We start from the raw sequence: 18,872 nt of genomic DNA, 5'->3' as shown, positions 1-18,872 counted from the left end.
GGAGGGAAATGGACCAAACACAGGCAAATGGGACTAACATGGGGATCTAGGGCAGCATGGACGATTTGGGGATGTTTCTGTACTCATAGGGTCATAAATTCATGTTGGAGGTGTCAGGGATTATGGGGAGAAGGCAGGAGAATGGGGTTAAGAGGGATCATAGATCAGCCATAATTGAATGACAGACTTGGTGGGCTGAATGGCCTAATTCTACTCCTATCATATGATCTTATGATGTTATGTTATAGGAACAGAATTAATCAATTCTGTCCATCGAGTCTACTCCATTCAATCATGGCTGATCTATCTTTTCCTTTCAACCCCATTCTCCTACCGTAACCTTTGACACACTTGCGAATCAAGAATCTGCCAATCTCCGCTTTAAAAATACCCAAAGACTTGGCCTCCACAGCTGGCTGTGGCAATGAATTCCACAGATTCACTACCCTATGGCTTAAGAAATTCCTTCTCATATCCTTTCTAAAGGTACGTCCTTATGACTCTACAACATCTTTCTCATGGCAGAGTGACGAAAATTGAACGCTATACTCCAGGTATGGCCTCGATAATGTCTTGTACAACTTTAAAAACAATTCTGAAGAAGGATCCCCTGGCCAAGGACCGAGTGAAATTGTAACGCTGTCTTGTGCAGGATCAAGGATTGGGTTGGATCCAATGTCTCATTTTCAAAGGCCAAGGGACCTGGCACATCCCAATAACTCTCTCTCTCTAAATGCATTCAAGGGAGAAGGCAGGAACGGGGTACTGATTGAGAATGATCAGCCATGATCACATTGAATGGCAGTGCTGGCTCGAAGGGCCGAATGGCCTCCTCCTGCACCTATTGTCTATTGTTTATTGTCTACAACATCAGCCACGGGGGGCTTGCTGACTCTTGCCCCTTGATCGGGTTCAGTAGAGAGCTCTGGGTGCTCCAGTCTTCCAACAGGGGCACCCAGAGAACACCCTCGCAGTCACGGGGAGAACGTACAAACTCCGTACAGACAGCACCCGCAGTCGGGATGGAACCAGGGCCGTTTTTACAGCATTATGGGTCCCCGGGCAAAGCAGTGTACTGGGGCCCCTACCGTTACTCTCCCCCACCCCCCTTTCCCTACCAGCCCCCCCCTGTCGTGCCGGCGAAAAGCACTTACCGAAAAGCACTTAGCGATGGACTTAGGGTGCTACATTGTTGCGAAAAGCACTTACAGATCGCTGTGAGAAGCACTTAGTGACCGAAAATGTTGCGAAAAAAGCACTTATTGAACCTACATTTTTAAAGTAGTATTTATTTATTGCAAGTCACTTAACATACACAGATCAGCATGGGGCCCCTATGCTCGTGGGGCCCCCGGGCAAGTGCCCATCAGGCCCATGCGTTAAGACGGCCCTGGATGGAACCCGGGGTCTCTGGTGCTGCGCCACCGTGCCGCCCACAGTGGTTGAATGGTCCTCCCTCCCTGGAGATCCCCGCCGCTCTCTGACTGGCCGCCACACCATAATAACTGTGCTTTCATTGGCTGGTTAAATAATTGCGGCAGCAGAAGCCGTGTCTGGCCAGAGGCTGCACGGACCGTCGGGGAACGGGTCCCTGGTGAGGGTGGCGTGAGGGTCCTGCTCCCACTGATACCACTGCAGGAGGGTAATCACTGCACCTGGAATCTGAGGGACACATTCAGACACCAGCCTGTGGCCAGATCTCACAAACCTTCCTGCTCCAGTAACAGCCTCCTCTCGCAGCCAAACCCTGTACTTGACAGCCGGCCAAAGAATGTTCCAGAAAACCTCTTCCGACTCGAAAATATTATTTGCAACTGGAGTTTCTGCCAATCTTTCGACTGTTTGCAAAACCCTTCACATCTGTTCCGCGGGGGCTCCAGACCAACGCTGCCTTATTCTCTTCAGTGGTCTCTCCCTCTTCCACCTTCCCTCCCCCTCCCCTCCCATAGTTACACCTCAAACCCTCTACCCTCCCTCCCATCCCCTGCCCCAACTGCGCCTTCTCCCCCCTCCCCTCTCCCCCCCTCTCCCCTCCCTCCCATCCCCAGCCCATCCTCTCTCTCCCCCTCTCCCCTCCCTGCCCCATCCTTCCCCTCTCCCCCCTGCCCCCTCCCCCTCCCCTCCCTGCCCCATCCTTCCCCTCTCCCCCCTGCCCCCTCCCCTCCCTGCCCCATCCCCTCTCCCCCCCTCCCCTCTCTCCCCTTCTCCTCCCTCCCATCCCCAGCCCCATCCTCCCTCTCTCTCCCCCTCCCCCTCTCCCCCCCTGCCCCATTCTTCCCCTCTCCCCCTCCCCCCTCTCCCCTCGCTGCCCCATCCTCCCTCTCCCTCTCCCCTCTCCCCCTTCCCCTCCCTCCCATCCTCTGCCCCAACCTCCCTCTCTCTCCCCCTCCCCTCTACTCCCCTCCCAACTGCCCTCTCTCCCCTCCCTCCTATCCCCTGCCCCAACCTCCATCTCTCTCCCCCTCTCCCTTCTCCCCTCCCTGTCCCATCCTCCCCCTCCCCCCTTTCCCTCTCCCCCTCTCTTCCCTCCCTGCCATCCCCAGCCCCATCCTCCTTCCCTCTCCCCCCTCCCCTCCCTGCCCCTCCCCCCTCTCCCCTCCCTGCCATCCCCTGCCCCATCCTCCCTCTCTCTCCCCTCTCCCCTCCCTGCCCCATCCTCCCCCTCTCCCCCTCCTCCTCTCTCCCACCAGCTCCCCTCCCTGCCATCCCCTGCCCCATCCTCCCTCTCTCTCTCCCCCTCTCCCCTCTCTCGCCATGTCTTGGGTTCCTTTCTCCCGAGCACCAAAGGGGCATCGTGGTGGTACAACGGTAGGTTGGGTGCCTTACAGCGCCAGAGGCCCGAGTTCGATCCCGACTGCGGGTGCAGTCCTTACGGAATTTGCATGTTCTCCCCGCGACCGCCTGGGTTTTCTCCGGGTGCTCCCATTTCCTCCTGCACTCCACAGAAGTGCGGGTTTGTAGTTTAATTGGCCTCTATAACATTATCCCTAGTGTGTAGGATAGAACTAGTGTGAATTTGTGATCGCTGGTCGGCACAGATCCGGTGGGCCGAAGGGCCTGTTTCCACACTTTATCTCTAAACGAGACTAATCGAAACTACACTAAACTAAATCAAACTAAACTAAACTAAGTAAAAAGGACACTAAAAAGAAAGCTTCCTATGTGTGTAGGATAGAAGTTGTGTGAATGATTGATCGTTGGTCAGCACGGATGCGGTGGGCCGAAGGGCCTGTTTCCATGTTGTATCTCTAAACTAAACTAAACTGAATCAAACTCATCTAAATTAAATCAAACTAAGCTAAGCTAAGCTAATCTAAACTAAACTAAGCTATGCTGGCGTAGCATGGTGCTTGTAGGCCTCTCCTGGTCAGAGCCAGCATCAGGTCCAGGTGGGCACCACTAACCTGGTGCTGGTGAGGGGGGGATTCTCAGGGTGACTTTCCCTGTGATCACCTCCCGAGGTGCGGCACTTTGAGACCCTGCTTCTCCAGTGCTGGAGTGGTATGGGAGGCACTGTCTGTATGTCTGCCCCCCTCTCTTCCCGGAGCGAAGTTGGAGGGTGCCCAAAATCCCAATGCTGAAGTCAATGGGTTTTTATTTGCAGAGCGTGGAAGGGGTGGACAGCCAAGTTTGTCGCTGGCTCCAGCACACAGCACACGATCCAGAGGCCCCAACTCAAGCTGTTTAAACAGCAGGCAGGCCACAGACCCAGAGCAAAAACACACAGTGCTGGAGGATCTCAGCGGGTCAAGCAGCATCTGTGGAAGGAATGGATCGCTGATGTTTCGGATCCAGATCCTTGTGTCTCCGAGCCACATTTCCTTTATTGGTTTATTGATTTTTAGTTTAGTTTATAGATACACCATGGACACAGGCCCTTCCACCCACTGCGTCCGCACCGACCAGCGATCCCTGCACATTAACATGAGCCTACACAGACTAGGGACAATTTACACTTTCCATTTCTTTCCATTTTTCTCCTATGAACAGTACAGCACAGGAACAGGCCATTCGGCTCACAGTTAGTTTTATTTTTAGAGATACCGTGCAGGAAACAGGCCCTTTGGCCCACCGACTCCATGCCGACCATCATTCACACTAGTTCCATGCTATCCCACTTTCTCATCCACTGCCCACACTCTAGGGGAAATTTACAGAGGGCCAATTAACCTACAAACCCACACGTCTTTGGAATGTGAGAAGAACCCGGAGAAACCCACGCGGTCATAGGGAGAAACTGCAAACTCCACGCAGATAGCACCCAGAGATAGGATCCAAGCCTGGTCTCTGGCGCTGTGAGGCAGCAGCTCTAGCGCTGAGCCACTGGGCCGCACTGATGTCTGTGCAACACATGATGCCAAGGTAAACTATTATCTGCCTGCATGTGATCCATATCCCTCCATTCTCTGCATATCCATGTGCCTATACAAAAGTCTCCTAAGCACCACTATTACGTCTGCTTACACTACCATCCTGGCAGTGCGTTCCAGGCACCCACCAGCCTCTGTGGAAAAAAAACTCGCCCCGCACATTTCCTTTACACTTTCATTCTCTCACCTTAAAACTATGCCTTCTTGTTTTAGCGGCACGGTGGCGCAACGGTAGAGTTGCTGCCTTACAGCGAATGCAGCGCTGGAGACCCGGTTCGATCCCGCCTACGGGTGCTGTCTGTACGGAGTTTGTACGTTCTCCCCGTGACCTGGGTGGGTTATCTCTGAGATCTTCGGTTTCCTCCCACACTCCAAAGACGTACAGGTTTGTAGATTAATTGGCTCGGTAAATGTAAAGATTGTCCCTAGTGGGTGCAGCATTGTGTTAATGTGCGAGAACCGCTGGTCGGCGCGGACACGGTGGGCCGAAGGGCCTGTTTCAGCACTTTATCTCTAAACTAAAAACTAAAACTAAACTTTGACATTTCCACCCTGGATAAAAGGTTCTGACTGTCTACCCTATCTATGCCTCTCATCAAGTCAAGTGTTTATTGCATGTGTACGGCAAGGTACAGGTACAATGGAAAGCTTGCTTTCAGCAGCATCACAAGCAGGTAGACCCAGCCAAACACACAGAAGCATAAGTTGTACATAAATTCAATTATTAGTTGCAAGATATAGCACGGAATCAGGCCCTTCGGCCCACCAAGCCCATGCCGACCATCGATTACCCATTTGCACTAGCTCTACGGGTTATTTTCAGGCAGATAAGAGTCTGTTTTGGCATCATTTTCGGCACGGACATAGTGGACTGAAGGGCCTGTTCTTATGCTGCCGAGCTCGGCCCTGAAGACCAGAGAGTGGAGGAGGAGGATGCCGTTAGCGACGACGGACACAAGGAGTGGGCCAGTCGGAGGGGGACCGGCGTAATGCCTCCAGCACCTTCAAGGTTGGCTGCAGGAGGAGCCCCCGGGACAGGGGAGGAGGCTGGGTGAGGAGAGGGACGCAGGTTAGCGGGCCGAGCCGGTCGAGGGCGATGGAGGAGGCTCTGCAGCAAGCCTGTGCTGGGAACAGCTCCAGCACATCGAGCGCATCGACTTCGAGCTTTTTGTAAATGCCGCCAAAATATGGTGACTCGTGCATGTGTGAGCTGTTCACAAATAATGTCACGGTGCAGTGCACACATGACAATAAAGCACCATTGAGCCATTGTACTGTTCTATGCCCTATGATGTGGTATGCTCCAGACTCCAGCATCTGTAGTTGCTTGTTCCCCCAGGCCGCCTGCTCTGATGGTTTCACTGACCAAGACCCAAATACCTGGGATTGTTTCCATACACTGAAGCCTGACAAATTTTGGAAACTCAGCATTGCAAAGATTTTATTGTCCCATTTTTGCGGAGTTAATGGCTTTTCACAAGCTGTGTCTCGACGCTCTTCATCGGCAGCGCAGACGAGAGCTTTGCGGATGAGAATTGTAGGCAAAAGGGACTAGCCCAGTGTTTCTTTGCATACCTTTCATTAATATTTTCTTTGTACCTTTTCATATCTCTAGTTTCCCTCTCCCCCTGACTCTGTCTGAAGAAGGGTCTCGACCCGAAACGTCACCCATTCCTTCACTCCAGTGAGGCTGCCTGACCCTCTGAGTTCCTCCAACACATTGTGTCCATCTCCAATGTTTCTGCAGTTCCTTTAATCTTCTTCTGGCAAGTGATAGGTGGACGCAAGCAAGGATGGGTGGGGGGGGGGGGGGGGGGGGGGGGGAGGGGTCAGTGGCAGATGGTTGAACAAAGCTCAGAGATAAAAAATAAGACCAAAAGTGGGAGATAAGATCTGGATGGAAGTGGTACGAATTGTGAAGACAGAGGAGGGAATATAGGTAGAAGGGGATGGAGTGGGGGAAGGGAAAAGGGAGAAATGGGTGTGTATCCCTGTGGGGCAGAGGGGAGAGAGAGGGGAAAGAGAGGGGGGGGGGTATGGTTTGTATCTAAAATTGGATAATTCGACGTTCATACCATGTAGACCCAAGGAACTGCAGATGTTGGTTTACAAAAATAAACACAAAGTGCTTGAGTGCTTCATTGGGTCAGACAACATCTCTGGAGATCACGGTACATGGTTAGGTGATGTTTCCGGTCGGGACTCATCTTCAGACTGTGTTACTTGATTCTGAGCATGGACTCGATGCCGGGCTGAAGGGTCTGATTCTGTCTGTTCTGCAAGAAGCAGTCTGAAGAAGGGACCCGACGCGAAAAATCACCTATTCATGTTCTCCAGAGATGCTGCCCGACCCGCTGAGTTACTTCAGCACTTTGTGCATTTCAATATTCATACTGTTAGTTTGCAAAATGTTCCCCTCTAGATGGCAATACCGGCCATGGGCTGTGGATGGCAGCCCTAGCCAGGGGAACACACTACTCTCAGCGTCGCCCTCTGGCTGGGACAGCCGGGACTGCAGCTCTGTCTTGCTCGGATCATTTAAAAATTAGTCTTTTGCCAATTCACTCCCCTGTGACCCAAAATGCTCTGGAACTCAAGCAGAAGGAGTTTGCTACATTGCAAAATCACCAAGGTTTTTGGCACATTGGCCTTCATCAGTCAGTATTAGTCCGCCTTAACCAATCTGATCTCCCGGTGGCTGAGCACTTCAACTCCCCCTCCCACTCCCAGTCTGACCTTTCTGTCATGGGCCTCCTCCAGTGCCATAGTGAGGCCCACCGAAAATTGGAGGAACAGCACCTCATATTTCGCCTGGGCAGTTTGCAGCCCAGTGGTATGTTCGACGAGAGCATAGTTGGGAGGTCATGTTTTAGTTTAGTTTAGTTTAGTTGAGTTTAGTTTACTTTAGAGATGCAACATGGAAACAGGCCCTTCGACCCACCGGGTCTGCGCCGGCCAGTGATCCCTGTGCACTTACACAATCCTACACACACTCAGGACCATTTACACTTCCACCAAGCCAATTAACCGACAAACCTGCACGTCTTTGGAGTGTGGGAGGAGACCAGTGATTCCGGAGAAAACCCACATTAGTTTCGTTTTAGTTTAGAGATACAGTGCGGAAACAGGCCCTATCGGCCCACCGGGTCCGTGCCGACCAGCGATCTCCACACATTAACACTATCCTATACTCACTCGGGACAATTTTTACATTTACCAAGCCAATCAACCTACATACCTGTACGTTTTTGGAGTGTGGGAGGAAACCGAAGATCTCGGAGTAAACCCACGCAGGTCACGGGGAGAATGTACAAACTCCGTACAGACGGCGCCCGTAGTCGGGATCGAACCCGAGTCTCCGGCGCTGCATTCGCTGTAAGGCAGCAACTCTACCGCTGCGCCACCGTGCTGTCACGGGGAGAATGTACAAACTCCATACAGGCAAGGACCCGTAGTCAGGATCAAACCCGGGTCTCCGGCGCTGTAAGGCAGCAACTCTACCGCTGCGCCACCATGCCTCCCCTGTTGCAGTTGTATAAGATATTGGTGAGGCCCCATTTAGAGTATTGAGTTCAGTTCTGGGCACCATGTTATAGGAAAGATGTCAATCTGGAAAGACAATTTACGAGGATGTTGCCAGGACACGAGAGCCTAAGGTATAGTGAGAGGTAGAGCAGGCTAGACTTTATTCCATGGGCACAGGAGAATGAGGGGTGATCTTATAGAGGTTTATAAAATTATAAGAGGAATAGATCGGGTAGATACACAGAGTCTCTTGCCGGAGTTGGAGAATCAAGAACCAGAGGACATAGATTTAAGGTGAAGGGGGAAGATATGATGGGTAACCTTTTCACACAAAGGGTGGTGAGTGTATGGAACGAGCTGCCAGAGGAGGTAGTTGAGGCAGGGACTATTGCAACGTTGATAGACAGGTACATGTATAGGACAGGTTCAGAGGGATATTGGCCAAATGCCAAGTGGGACGAGTGTAGATGGGACATGTTGGTTGCTATGAGCATGTCGGGCCGAAGGGACATGCTGTATGATTGTATGACTCTATGACCAAGCAGGCTTGCCGTCAACCCCTGAAGCCCAGAGATTATCCACAGGTTGCTGCAGAGAGTCACGGACACTGTGCTGGCAACAAGCGGCACACTTGCATTGCACTGGCGCTGCATTCATCCCATTGTTCTCAAACAGTTGCCCCCCTCAGCCGCTCGGAGTAACCAACAGCAGGCAATTGACCCACCGACCTTGCACTTGTCTGGAGTGAGGGAGCAAGGTAATCAGTCAGAAACCTTTTCCCAAGGGTGGAAATGTCAAAGTTTAGTCTAGGTTAGAAGGTTTGCAAGGTATGGCATTCTACTTCTTCTTCTTCTTCTGTCGTATGTCTTTTAGACCTGCAGGCCGCAGAACGTCAAGGTATGGCATAATCTTCCACCTCTCTGTGGATTCTGGGGTGGTGCCTGACGACCGGTTCAGTTTAGTTTCGTGCGGTTTAATCCAGTTTAGTTTAGTTTAGTTTAGTCTATTGTCACGTGGACCGAGGTGCAGTGAAAAGCTCCCCTTAACCCCAGTCAGTGGAAAGACTATACATGACACAGTGTACAGATACAGGACAAAGGGAATAGCATTTAGTGCAAGATAAAGCCCAGTAGAGTCCGATTAAAGATAGTCCGAGGGTCTCCAATGAGGGAGATGGTCACTGAGGACCATCTCTAGTTGTTGACAGGATGGTTCAGTTTCCTGACCACAGCTGGAAGAAATGTCCCTGAATCTGTAGGTGTGCGTTTTCACATTTCTCTACCTCTTGCCTGATGTGAGAGGGTGTAGCTTTAAGGTGAGAGGGACAAAGTTTAAAGGAGATGTGTGGGGCAAGTTTTTTTACACAGAGGGTGGCAGCTGCCTGGAACGCTGCCAAAGGTGGTGGTGGAGGCAACTAAAATAGTTCCATTTAAGAGACTTTTAGATAGGCACATGGATTAGGTTCAGGTTTATTTTTGTCACGTGTACCGAGGTACAGTGAAAAGCTTTGTATTGCATGTTACCCGATCGGATCAGATAATACCATACATAAATACAATCAAGTCAAACTCAAGTACAATACTTAGAGCAAAGGAGAGGATACAGTGCAGAATATAGTTCTCAGCAATGTGGTGCACCAGTTTATAAGTTCATAAGTTACAGGACCCAGAATTAGGCCATTCGGCCCATCAAGTCTACTCTGGCATTCAATCACAGCTGCTCTATCTTTCCATCAGCCCCATTCTCCTGCCTTCTCCCCATAACCCCTGACACCCCAACTAATCAAGGATCTGTCAATCTCTGCCTTAAAAACACACATTGACGGCCGTCTGTGGCAATTAATTCCACAGATTCACCACCCGGTTTCTGGGATATTCAGTAGATGGAGCAATGTGGATCATGTGCAGGCAGAGATATTCTTTTATCTTAGCATCGTGTTCAGCACAAACATTGTGGGCCGAAGGGTCTGATCTTGTACTGGACTGTTCTATGAAGCCAGAACACCAAAGGTCACGCAGTCACAGGGAGAACGTGTAAACTCCACACAGACAGCACCTGAGGTCAGGATTGAACCCGGGTCTCTGTGTTACCTCTCATCCTTGTCAAATCTCTCACCCTTTCCTGTCTCTGTCTCTTCCTCCAGCTGCCACAGTCAGATCTCCAAACTCAGATCCCCAAACTTATAGAGTCATACAGCATGGAAACAGGCCCTTCAGCCCAACTTATCCAGGCTGGCCAAGATGCCTCATCTAAGCTAGTCTCATCTACCTGTGTTTGGTCCATATTCCTCTCAACCTTTCCTATCCATGTACCCATTCAATATCTGCCTCAACTACTTCCATTTGCAGCTCGTTCCATATACCCACCACACTCTGGATTAAAAAGTTGCCTCTCAGGTTTCTAATACTGAGCAAGAAGTGGAGAGAGAGGGGCTGAGAGAGAGAAGGGTGAGTGAGGAGAGAGAGTGGGGTAAGAGGAGGGAAAGAATAGGAGAGACAGACAGACAGACAGACAGACAGACAGACAGACAGACAGACAGACAGACAGACAGACAGACAGACAGACAGACAGACAGACAGACAGACAGACAGACAGACAGACAGACAGACAGACAGACAGAAGTGGGAATGGGGAGAGAGGGAGAGTGGTGAATAGAGGGAGAGAGAAGGGAAAGGAGAGGGGAGAGGAGGAAGAGCAAGAGGAGAGAAAAGGAGGGAAAGCAAGTGGGAGTTGGGAGAGAAGGTAGGGGAGCATAAGAGGGGTAAGAAGGAGGGGAAGGAGAGAGAGAGAGAAAGATAGAGTGTGCGGACAGGGGAGGGGTGCAGATGGCCAGAGGAAGGGAGGGAGACAAGGGTAAGGATGGAGGAGGGAGGGAAAGAGGTAGGGGTGGGGAGGGAGGGAGGGAGGGAGGGAGGGAGGGAGGGAGGGAGGGAGGGAGGGATGGGAATGGAGGGAGGGAGGGTATGGGTGACACAATGACTCCACTCGCTGGGCCCCACCAGGACATTGCCCTGGTTACGCAGTGTTCCTCCGGTCACTCCCGGCCGGGCAGCGGTCCAGAGGCCGGGAGAGTGCGAGGCAGATCCTACCAGCTCCAGTGGTGACCCTGGGGAGAGGGAACGGAAGATGTGAACCAGGTTCCTGCTCCAATGGGTTGTCGGATTGCATCGGCAACTGAGCTCCTGCAGAGGGAGTTCCTGGGGGAGATGTCGTCAGATGTTGGGGGAACGCCTGTTAAGGAGTTGTGGGAGACACATCTGGGAGTTGGGGGGGGAGATCCCTCACAGTTGGTGGAGATCCGTCAGCGAGTTGGGAGAGATACATTGGGAAGTTGAGGGGGATCCACCACGTAGACGGGGAGGGGCGATCACTCAAGGCATTGGTGGGAGATCCCTCACAAAGATGGGGAAGATCCCTCATGGAATCGGTGGAGATCCCTCAGGATTGGTGGAGGTCCCTCAGGGATTGGAGAGATCCCTCACAAAGTCTATGCAAGCCCACACCACCCAGGAGTGGGCATCACCGACGAAGGGTTCCTGAAGCCAAGTTGAAGACCACCCTTCCCCACCTCCCCCAGGATGTCTCTGTTCCCCCCAACTCCTCTTCCCCCCGATTTCCTCGCTTGTCCTTTCTGAGGGTCAGTGAGGAGGTGGCGGGACCTCCCTGGTCCACACCCGGAGTTCCATCCTCCCCCAAACTTCACCCCACCCTCCCTCCCACCCGCCTGCGTGCTGGCAGGGGTCGGAGGTCGTAAGTCGTAAGGTCAGGCCCGGGTGGAGGGAAGAGGTCACGTACACGGAGGGTTCCTGTGGCGTTGAACCTGAAGGCGAGGCGGATGCAGTGGGCGAGGGCCAGGCTGAAGATGACCAGGGCCAGGGCCATGGCCAGGAGATGTAGGCCGAGGTGGTAGAACTCGAGGAGCGGAGGGTCGAGGCAGAGCGGGGGCAGGCGGTAGGGGTAGGGGAAGCTCACGGCGTAGCCCAGGTACCCCTGGCCTGACACCCCCTGCAGGGCAAAGTAGCACAGCGGGCCGATCAGCACAGCAGCCAAAGCAACAGCAAACTGCAGGCACGACGTCACCAGGGTCACCAGGCCAAAGGTCAGGCCAGCGCCGGGCTGCCAATGGAAAGGGAGCGCAGTCAGAGGGAATGGTGACACCCTCCCTGACCATTCCCTGACCCCTTCCCGAACCCTTCCCTGACCCCACCATAACCCCATCATAACCCCTCTGACCCCCATCTTAACCTCTCCCTGACCCCACCATAACCTCTTCCTGGCCCCATCATAACCCCTTCCTTACCTCATCATGACCCCTCCCAAACCCCATCATCACTCCACCATAACCTCTCCCTGACTCCATCATAACCCTTGACCTGATCATGACCCCTCCCCGATCCCACCATAACCCCACCATAACCTCTCCCTGACCCCATCAAAACCCCTTGTTGACCCCATCCAGAGATCAGTCCTGAACTACCATCTACCTCATTGGTGACCCTCGGACTAATCTTGATTGGACTTAGCTGGCTTTACCTTGCACTAAACGTTATTCCCTCATTATGTATACACTGTAATGGGTCAATTGTAATCATGTATTTAGCACGCAACATAAGCTTTTCACTGTACCTCGGTACACGTGACAAAAAAACTCAACGCAACTAAACTCCACATCACCCTTCCATGAACATCTCTATGACCCCTCCATAACCCCTCCTGATCCCTCCCTAACCTCTCCCTGACCCCTCCGTCACACATCCACCATCCCTCCATGACCCCTCCATCACCCTTCCTTGACCCCTCGCCGAACCCGCCGTGACCCTCCCTGAACCCTTACCACTTCTCCTCAGTCCTTCCCGCATCTCCCAACCCTTCCCTGACCCAACCATGACCCCACACTGCCTTGACTCTGACCCTGACCCCTCACCGACCCAGCCGTCACCTCTGCTGACCTCTGCCATCTCTTCCCTTGACCTTACGGGATCCCATCCCCTCCCCCGAGCACCAGCGTCTCCGGAGGACATGAATGGGTGATGTTTCGGGTCGGGACACTTCTTCTTGGTTCTTGGTTCTTGGTCCTCCAAAATATTCCAAATGGAATTTAAACTGGAGGTGGCGGAGTATGGACCTAAGCAAGAAGGGCTTCTTGGAGAAGAAGAGCTGCCTTAAATTTAGTTGCGTCTGGTTGAGTAACTACAGTAGGGTGAAGACTATTCCATGCATTAATTATGCAAGGGAAGAATGAATTGTTCTACACATCTGTCTTGATAGCTGGTATCTCAAATTGAATCGAATGCCCTCGTCTACTTCTGATAGGTTTGGGCTTGGTGTAGATGTGTCGAGCTGACCATTTAACATTTTGTAAATCAGGTCACGCGGTGGGCTTTACGTCTGTCGTGGAGAGTGTTCCACACCAATGAATTTAGAAGTTCAGTCACACTCATAGGTATTTGTAACAAAACAAGCTGCCTGTCTTTGGACACGTTCGATGGAAGAAATGTGTTTATTTGTGTATGGGTCCCATGCTGCAACTGCATAGTCCAAATGTGGTCTAACAAGGATGAAGTATAACTTCTCCTTGATAGAAGTTGAACAATGATAAAAGTTGCGTCTCAGAACATTTAGGACACCTGTTGCTTTCACCGTTGCATGATGAGTCTGACCATTCCAACGTAGATCGTTCTGTAATTTGATGCCAAGATACTTGGTCTGTTTGGATTCTTCAATGGGGGCACTCTTCAGACTGAGTGTGGTTGATGAGGGCAGGGGAGAAAGCTGGAGGAGAGGAATGGGCAGTGACAGGTGGGCACAGATGAGGTGAGTGATAGGAAGGCACAGGTGAGGGGAGGGGGGTTCACTGGCAGATGGGTGGACAAAGGCCAGAGATGAGAAGGAGACAAAACGTAGACAAGGAGAATAAAGGATGTCAGATAATGGGAGGATGTCAGATCGGTGAAATATAAAGCCAGAGGGATTCCCCCTGACCCGCCCCCACGCCTCGCATCTATAGGTTGAAAGAGATGGGAGGGGGGGGGCGGAAGGAATGGGGATGAGAGTTGTGGGGAAAAGGGGGGCAGGATTGTAGAAAAATATTCTTGAGTTCTCTATTCTCAAATTCAGGTGAAAGGTTTATGGCTGATTGATTCATTCCGTTTCTCTCCCCTCAGATGCTGCCCGACCTATTGAGAGTTTTCAGTACAGAATGTGTTAGAGAGAAATGGACAGACGACATTTGAGGTCGGGATCCTTCTTCAGTCTGAAACCTGAAACGTCGCCTGTCCACTCCCTCCACAGATGCTGCCTGACCTGCTGAGTTCCTCCAGCACTTTTTGACTTTTGCCCAAGATTCCAGCGTCATTTCTACCGAAAGGACAAATCAATGGCCATTCACAGGTCTAAATAGCAGGCTGTTTTAATGGATGCTGGCTTGTTTTCGTTAATGTTAACAAGTCTAACTCAGAGATGGAATGTAGAAAGGAACTGCAGATGCTGGTTTACACTGCTGGTTAGAAACAGAATGCTGGAGTAACTCAGCGGGTCAGGCAGCATCTCTGGAGAAAAGGTATAGGTGGCATTTTGGGTTGAAACCCCTCTTCAGACCCGAAACGTCACCTGTTCCTTTTCTCCAGAGATGCTGCCTGACCTGCAGAGTTACACCAGCATTTTGTGTCTATCTTCAGAGATGGAATGTTCAGCAACTTGGTGATTTATACATTAGGAGCTGCAGATGCTAGATCATTCAAATAAGGACACAAAGTGTTGGAATAACTCAGTTAGTCAGGCAGCATCTCTGGAGAACATGGTCCGAAAGAAAGGTCCTGACTTGAAATGTCACCTATCCATGTCCTCCAGTGATGCTGCCTGGCCCGCTGAGTTACTCCAAAATTTGTGTCCTTCTGTTGTAATCCAGCACCTGCAGTTCCATGTGTCTATCCAGACTTTGTCCCACCTCCAGCTCTCTTTCCCAGTGCTCTCCCCCCTACTCCATCACTCTGAAGAAGGGTCCTGACCCGAAACGTCACTTATCCATGTCCTCCAGAGATGTGGCCAGAGCCAGTGAGTTACTCCGGCACTTTGTGTATATTGATACTGCTGTTTAAGTGTTCTTACCAGAGATCGCGAACTGTATTCCTTCTCTGCTAACACAACCAGCACACCCACAATCAAAGTCTGTGAACGAGAGGGTGACGGGGTAGTGTTAAACTTGCTCATTCATTCTCCTCCATTCTCACTCCCACTCCCCATTTTCCTCCTCCTTTATTGGAGGTTTATTGACAATGTCACAGCTAATATTCCAGGACTAATCCTAGGTTTATTGTACCAATGCTGAGTTAAGGGAGCATTGTGGGACGTGTGGGACTGAGGGGAGCGTTGCACTGTGGGAGGGGCGGTGAGGGAGCGCCGCACTGAGGGAGGGGCGGGTACTGAGGGAGCGCCACACTGTGGGAGGGGCGGTACTGAGGGAGTGCCGCACTGTGGGAGGGGCGGTACTGAGGGAGTGCCGCACTGTGGGAGGGGCGGTACTGAGGGAGCGTTGCATTGTGGGACGCGTGGGACTGAGGGAGCGTTGCATTGTGGGACGTGTGGTACTGAAGGAGCGCCGCACTGTGGGACATGTGGTACTGAGGGAGCGCTGCACTGTGGGAGGGGCGGTACTGAGGGAGCGCCGCACTGTGGGAGGGGCAGTGAGGGAGCACCGCACTGTGGGAGGGGCTGTACTGAGGGAGTGCCGCTCTGTGGGAGGGGCAGTACTGAGGGAGCGCCGCACTGAGGGACGTGTGGTACTGAGGGAGCATTGCATTGTGGGACGTGTGGGACTGAGGGAGCGTTGCATTGTGGGACGTGTGGTACTGAGGGAGCGCTGCACTGTGGGAGGGGCGGTACTGAGGGAGCGCCGCACTGTGGGAGGGGCAGTGAGGGAGCACCGCACTGTGGGAGGGGCTGTACTGAGGGAGCGCCGCTCTGTGGGAGGGGCAGTACTGAGGGAGCGCCGCACTGAGGGACGTGTGGTACTGAGGGAGCGCCGCACTGTATTTTCTTAATCAAAAATAATTCATGCAATTACGATACAAAATAATATTTACAAACTAATATCGTGGTAACACACACACCACCATAAATACAAAATCACCAAATAATACCATCCTTATTCACCAGTAATTTCCATCCTGCTCTTAAATATACTTAGACCATCTCCGACATCTCCCTACCGTTTCTGGATCTCACCATCTCCATCACAGGACACAGACTAGTGGCCGACATCTGCTACAAACGTAATGACTCCCACAGCTATCTTGACTACACTTCTTCTCACCCTGTTTCCTCTAAAAAGTCTATCCCCTACTCCCAATTTTTCCATCTACGCCACATCTGTGTCCAGGATGAGGTGTTTCACACTAGGGCATCAGAGATGTCCTCATTCTTTAGGAAACGGGGGTTCCCCTCTTCCATTATAGATGAGGCTCTCACTGGGGTCTCCTCAATATCCCGCAGCTCCACTCTTGCTCCCCCTCTCCCCATTCGTAACAAGGTTAGAATCCCCATTGTCCTCACCTTCCACCCCATCAGCCGTCACATACAACAAATTATCCTCCAACATTTCTGCCACCTCCAACGGGATTCCACTACTGGCCACATCTTCCCATCTCCACCCCTTTCTGCTTTCCGCAGACACCGTTTCCTCCGTAACTCCCTGGTCCACTCGTCCCTTGCCACCCTAACCACCCCCTCCCTAGGTACTTTCGCCTGCAGGAGATGCAACAGCTGTCCTTTTACCTCCCCCCTCGACTCCATCCAAAGACCCGAACAGTCTTTCCAGGTGAGGCAGAGGTTCACCTGCACCTCCTCCAACCTAATCTACTGTATCCGCTGTTCCAGATGTCAACTTCTCTACATCGGCGAGACCATGCTGCCTGACCCGCTGAGTTACTCCAGCATTTTGTGTTTACCATCCTTATTGAGGATACATTCCACCCCCCATGGTGTCCAGAAGTCCCGGAAACCCCCCAGGGTGCCCGTGGACAGTGCGTAGTCCCCCTAGAAAACCACCCAGGCACGGACATAACCCCGGAGAGGGGCCTCTTCCGCCTGGCGCCATAACACGCGGATGGGCAGCTTGGTCAGGCCTTGGAACAACCCAAGTAGGACATCTTCAGCTCTACCCTCTCCCCTACGCACAGAGTGTCCAAAGATGAGGATGGTGGATGTGAAGTACAGCCAGAGGGCTGCACTTCTCATCCACCATCCTCATCTTTGGAAACCCTATGTGTAGGGGAGAGGGTGGCATCGCACTGTGGAGGGGTGGTACTGAGGGAGCATCGTAATGTGGGAGGAACGGTGAGGGAGCGCCGCACTGAGGGAAGGGCAGTACTGAGGGAGCGCCGCACTGTGGGAGAGGCGGTACAGGGGCGGTGGGGGAGTGCCGCACTGTGAGGGGCGGTGAGGGAGCGCCGCACTGTGGGAGAGGCGGTACAGGGGCGGTGGGGGAGTGCCGCACTGTGAGGGGCGGTGAGGGAGCGCCGCACTGTGGGAGAGGCGGTACAGGGGCGGTGGGGGAGTGCCGCACTGTGAGGGGCGGTGAGGGAGCGCCGCACTGTGAGGGGCGGTGGGGGAGCGCTGCATTGTGGGAGGGGAGGTACTGAGGGAGCGCTGCTTTGTGGGAGGGGCAGTGAGGGAGTGCCGCACTGTGGGAGGGGGCAGTGAGGGAGCGCTGCACTGTGGGAGGGGCAGTACTGAGGGAGCGCTGCATTGTGGGAGGGGCATTACTGAAGGAGCGCTGCATTGTGGGAGGGGCAGTACTGAAGGAGCGCTGCATTGTGGGAGGGGCGGTACTGAGGGAGCGCCGCACTGTGGGGGGGGCAGTTAGGGAGTGCTGCAGTTTTTTTTTTCTTTTTCTTTTCACAAATACTTTATTCCAAAACAAAGACAAACATTCAGAGTAGTAATGCGATCAAATCAAAGGCTGCCTATATTGGCAGTTTACAAACAAAACAGTTATCAAAAACTAATATTTTGCCAATTTTATCAATAATACATTCGACCCCCCGTGGTGACCAGCGTTCACAGAAGGCCTCCAGCGTCCCCGTGGACACCGCGTGTTCCCTCTCCAGGGACACGTGGGTACGGACGTAGGCCCGGAAAAGGGGCAGGCAGCCAGCCCCTATGTGGCCATCAACTACCCGCTGCCAGGCCCAGGAGCAGACCGACAGGGAGAACCCGTCCTCCCTCCCGACCCTCCCCCCTCTGTACCGGGTGCCCAAAAATCAGAAACGTAGGGCTAAAATGGAGCCAAAACTTGAGAAGCAGCCCCTTCAGATAGTCGAACAGGGGCTGCAGCCTCTCACATTCCATGTACACATGAAACACAGTCTCTTCCTCGCCGCAGAAGTGACAGGCGGCTGGCAAGTCCGTGAACCGGCTCAAGTACCTGTTACAGGCCACGGCTCTGTGCAACACTCTCCACCCCAGGTCCCCGATGTGAAGGGGGAGGACTCCCTTATAGAGAGACCTTCACTGGGGACCGCTCCCGCCGTCAGGTGGTAACACGGACCGCCAGGGCGTGTCCGGACGGAGGACGAGGGCGAGGACGTGTAGAGTGTGCAGGAGCAGCCTGTACAGTACGCGCCTCTCCCCATCACGGAACGGCACTGTGGCAGGGGTCATACTGAGGGAGCACCGCAGTACCATCAGTACAGTACTCTGCCTGTACTTAGCAACTGCTGAGAGACAAGGTAGGAAGACTCTCCACAGCAGGACAGTAGTGGGGTGGGGTGGGACGGTCAGTGAGATGTTGGGACAATCTCTCCTCCTACCACAACTCCGTTCCAGATGGGACAGGCAATCCGTACGCTCCAGTCAGCAAACCAGGGCTTGTAGGAAAAGACCGGGAAAAAGCTGCCGATTCCCAGGACGATGCAGATAATCCCCAGAGCAATGAGGGAGCGCCCCACGTGGAGGAACCGGCTTCTCATTCCTCTCTCT

At 52.8% G+C, this 18,872-nt stretch overlaps 1 protein-coding gene across 1 annotated transcript; it reads right to left on the bottom strand.

Moving 5' to 3' along the window:
* Positions 1 to 10,873: 10,873 nt before the first annotated feature.
* On the bottom strand, positions 10,874 to 18,862 carry LOC144599170 (transmembrane protein 212-like). Its single transcript, XM_078409907.1, has 4 exons — positions 18,704 to 18,862; positions 15,003 to 15,062; positions 11,691 to 12,011; positions 10,874 to 11,001 (listed from the first exon to the last, which is right to left on the bottom strand). Exons 1-4 carry the CDS (start codon positions 18,860 to 18,862, stop codon positions 10,981 to 10,983), a joined length of 561 nt encoding a protein of 186 aa, XP_078266033.1. The 3' UTR covers positions 10,874 to 10,980.
* Positions 18,863 to 18,872: the final 10 nt, after the last annotated feature.

The sequence above is a fragment of the Rhinoraja longicauda genome, chromosome 13, assembly GCF_053455715.1.
Source record: "Rhinoraja longicauda isolate Sanriku21f chromosome 13, sRhiLon1.1, whole genome shotgun sequence".
Taxonomy (NCBI): Eukaryota; Metazoa; Chordata; class Chondrichthyes; order Rajiformes; family Arhynchobatidae; genus Rhinoraja; species Rhinoraja longicauda.
Note: the sequence above shows the minus strand (reverse complement) of the source record. Positions and strands in the feature narration are given on the sequence as shown.

Bases quoted from the DNA above. Each gene is read 5' to 3' on its own strand.
- LOC144599170 (XM_078409907.1), bottom strand. From the start codon at position 18,862: ATGAGAAGCCGGTTCCTCCACGTGGGGCGCTCCCTCATTGCTCTGGGG. The intron at 15,063-18,703 runs GTAGGAGGAGAG...TCTCGTTCACAG, and splicing joins CCATCTGGAACGGAGTTGTG to ACTTTGATTGTGGGTGTGCT. The intron at 12,012-15,002 runs GTAAGAACACTT...TTCCATTGGCAG, and splicing joins AATACAGTTCGCGATCTCTG to CCCGGCGCTGGCCTGACCTT.